The sequence below is a fragment of the Pterocles gutturalis genome, unplaced genomic scaffold (assembly GCF_000699245.1).
Source record: "Pterocles gutturalis isolate BGI_N339 unplaced genomic scaffold, ASM69924v1 scaffold7582, whole genome shotgun sequence".
NCBI lineage: Eukaryota > Metazoa > Chordata > Aves > Pterocliformes > Pteroclidae > Pterocles > Pterocles gutturalis.
Genome location: NW_010112628.1, coordinates 4529 through 4753, shown reverse-complemented (window position 1 = coordinate 4753; position 225 = coordinate 4529). Strand labels below are relative to the sequence as shown.

The window sequence follows — 225 nt, the reverse complement described above, 5'->3', positions numbered from 1 at the left end:
AGGTTCTCACCATCGCTCCTGGGGGGGTGAAAATGGGCTACGACTTTTTGGTTTTTACCAGCCCCTTCTGGACCAGGCAGCGATAGAATTCCTGAATGTATGTGTACACACACTTCCAATCCGGCTCGCGCATCCGGACCATGTCCTCCACGTCCAGCAACTGCGGACAGTCCGCGTGCTTCCTGGGGGCAGGGAGAGAGAGGGGCAAGCCAGGGACCGGAGCCC

At 59.1% G+C, this 225-nt stretch overlaps 1 protein-coding gene across 1 annotated transcript in view; it reads right to left on the bottom strand.

Moving 5' to 3' along the window:
- Window positions 1-37: 37 nt before the first annotated feature.
- The window catches only part of SMTN (smoothelin), a gene marked incomplete at its 5' end in the record, with an annotated part of 4017 nt that continues 3829 nt past the window's right edge, over window positions 38-225 (bottom strand). The window contains one exon of the mRNA XM_010074132.1: window positions 38-182. Coding sequence (XP_010072434.1) covers window positions 38-182 — 145 coding nt within the window. The remainder of the gene's footprint in view (window positions 183-225) is intronic.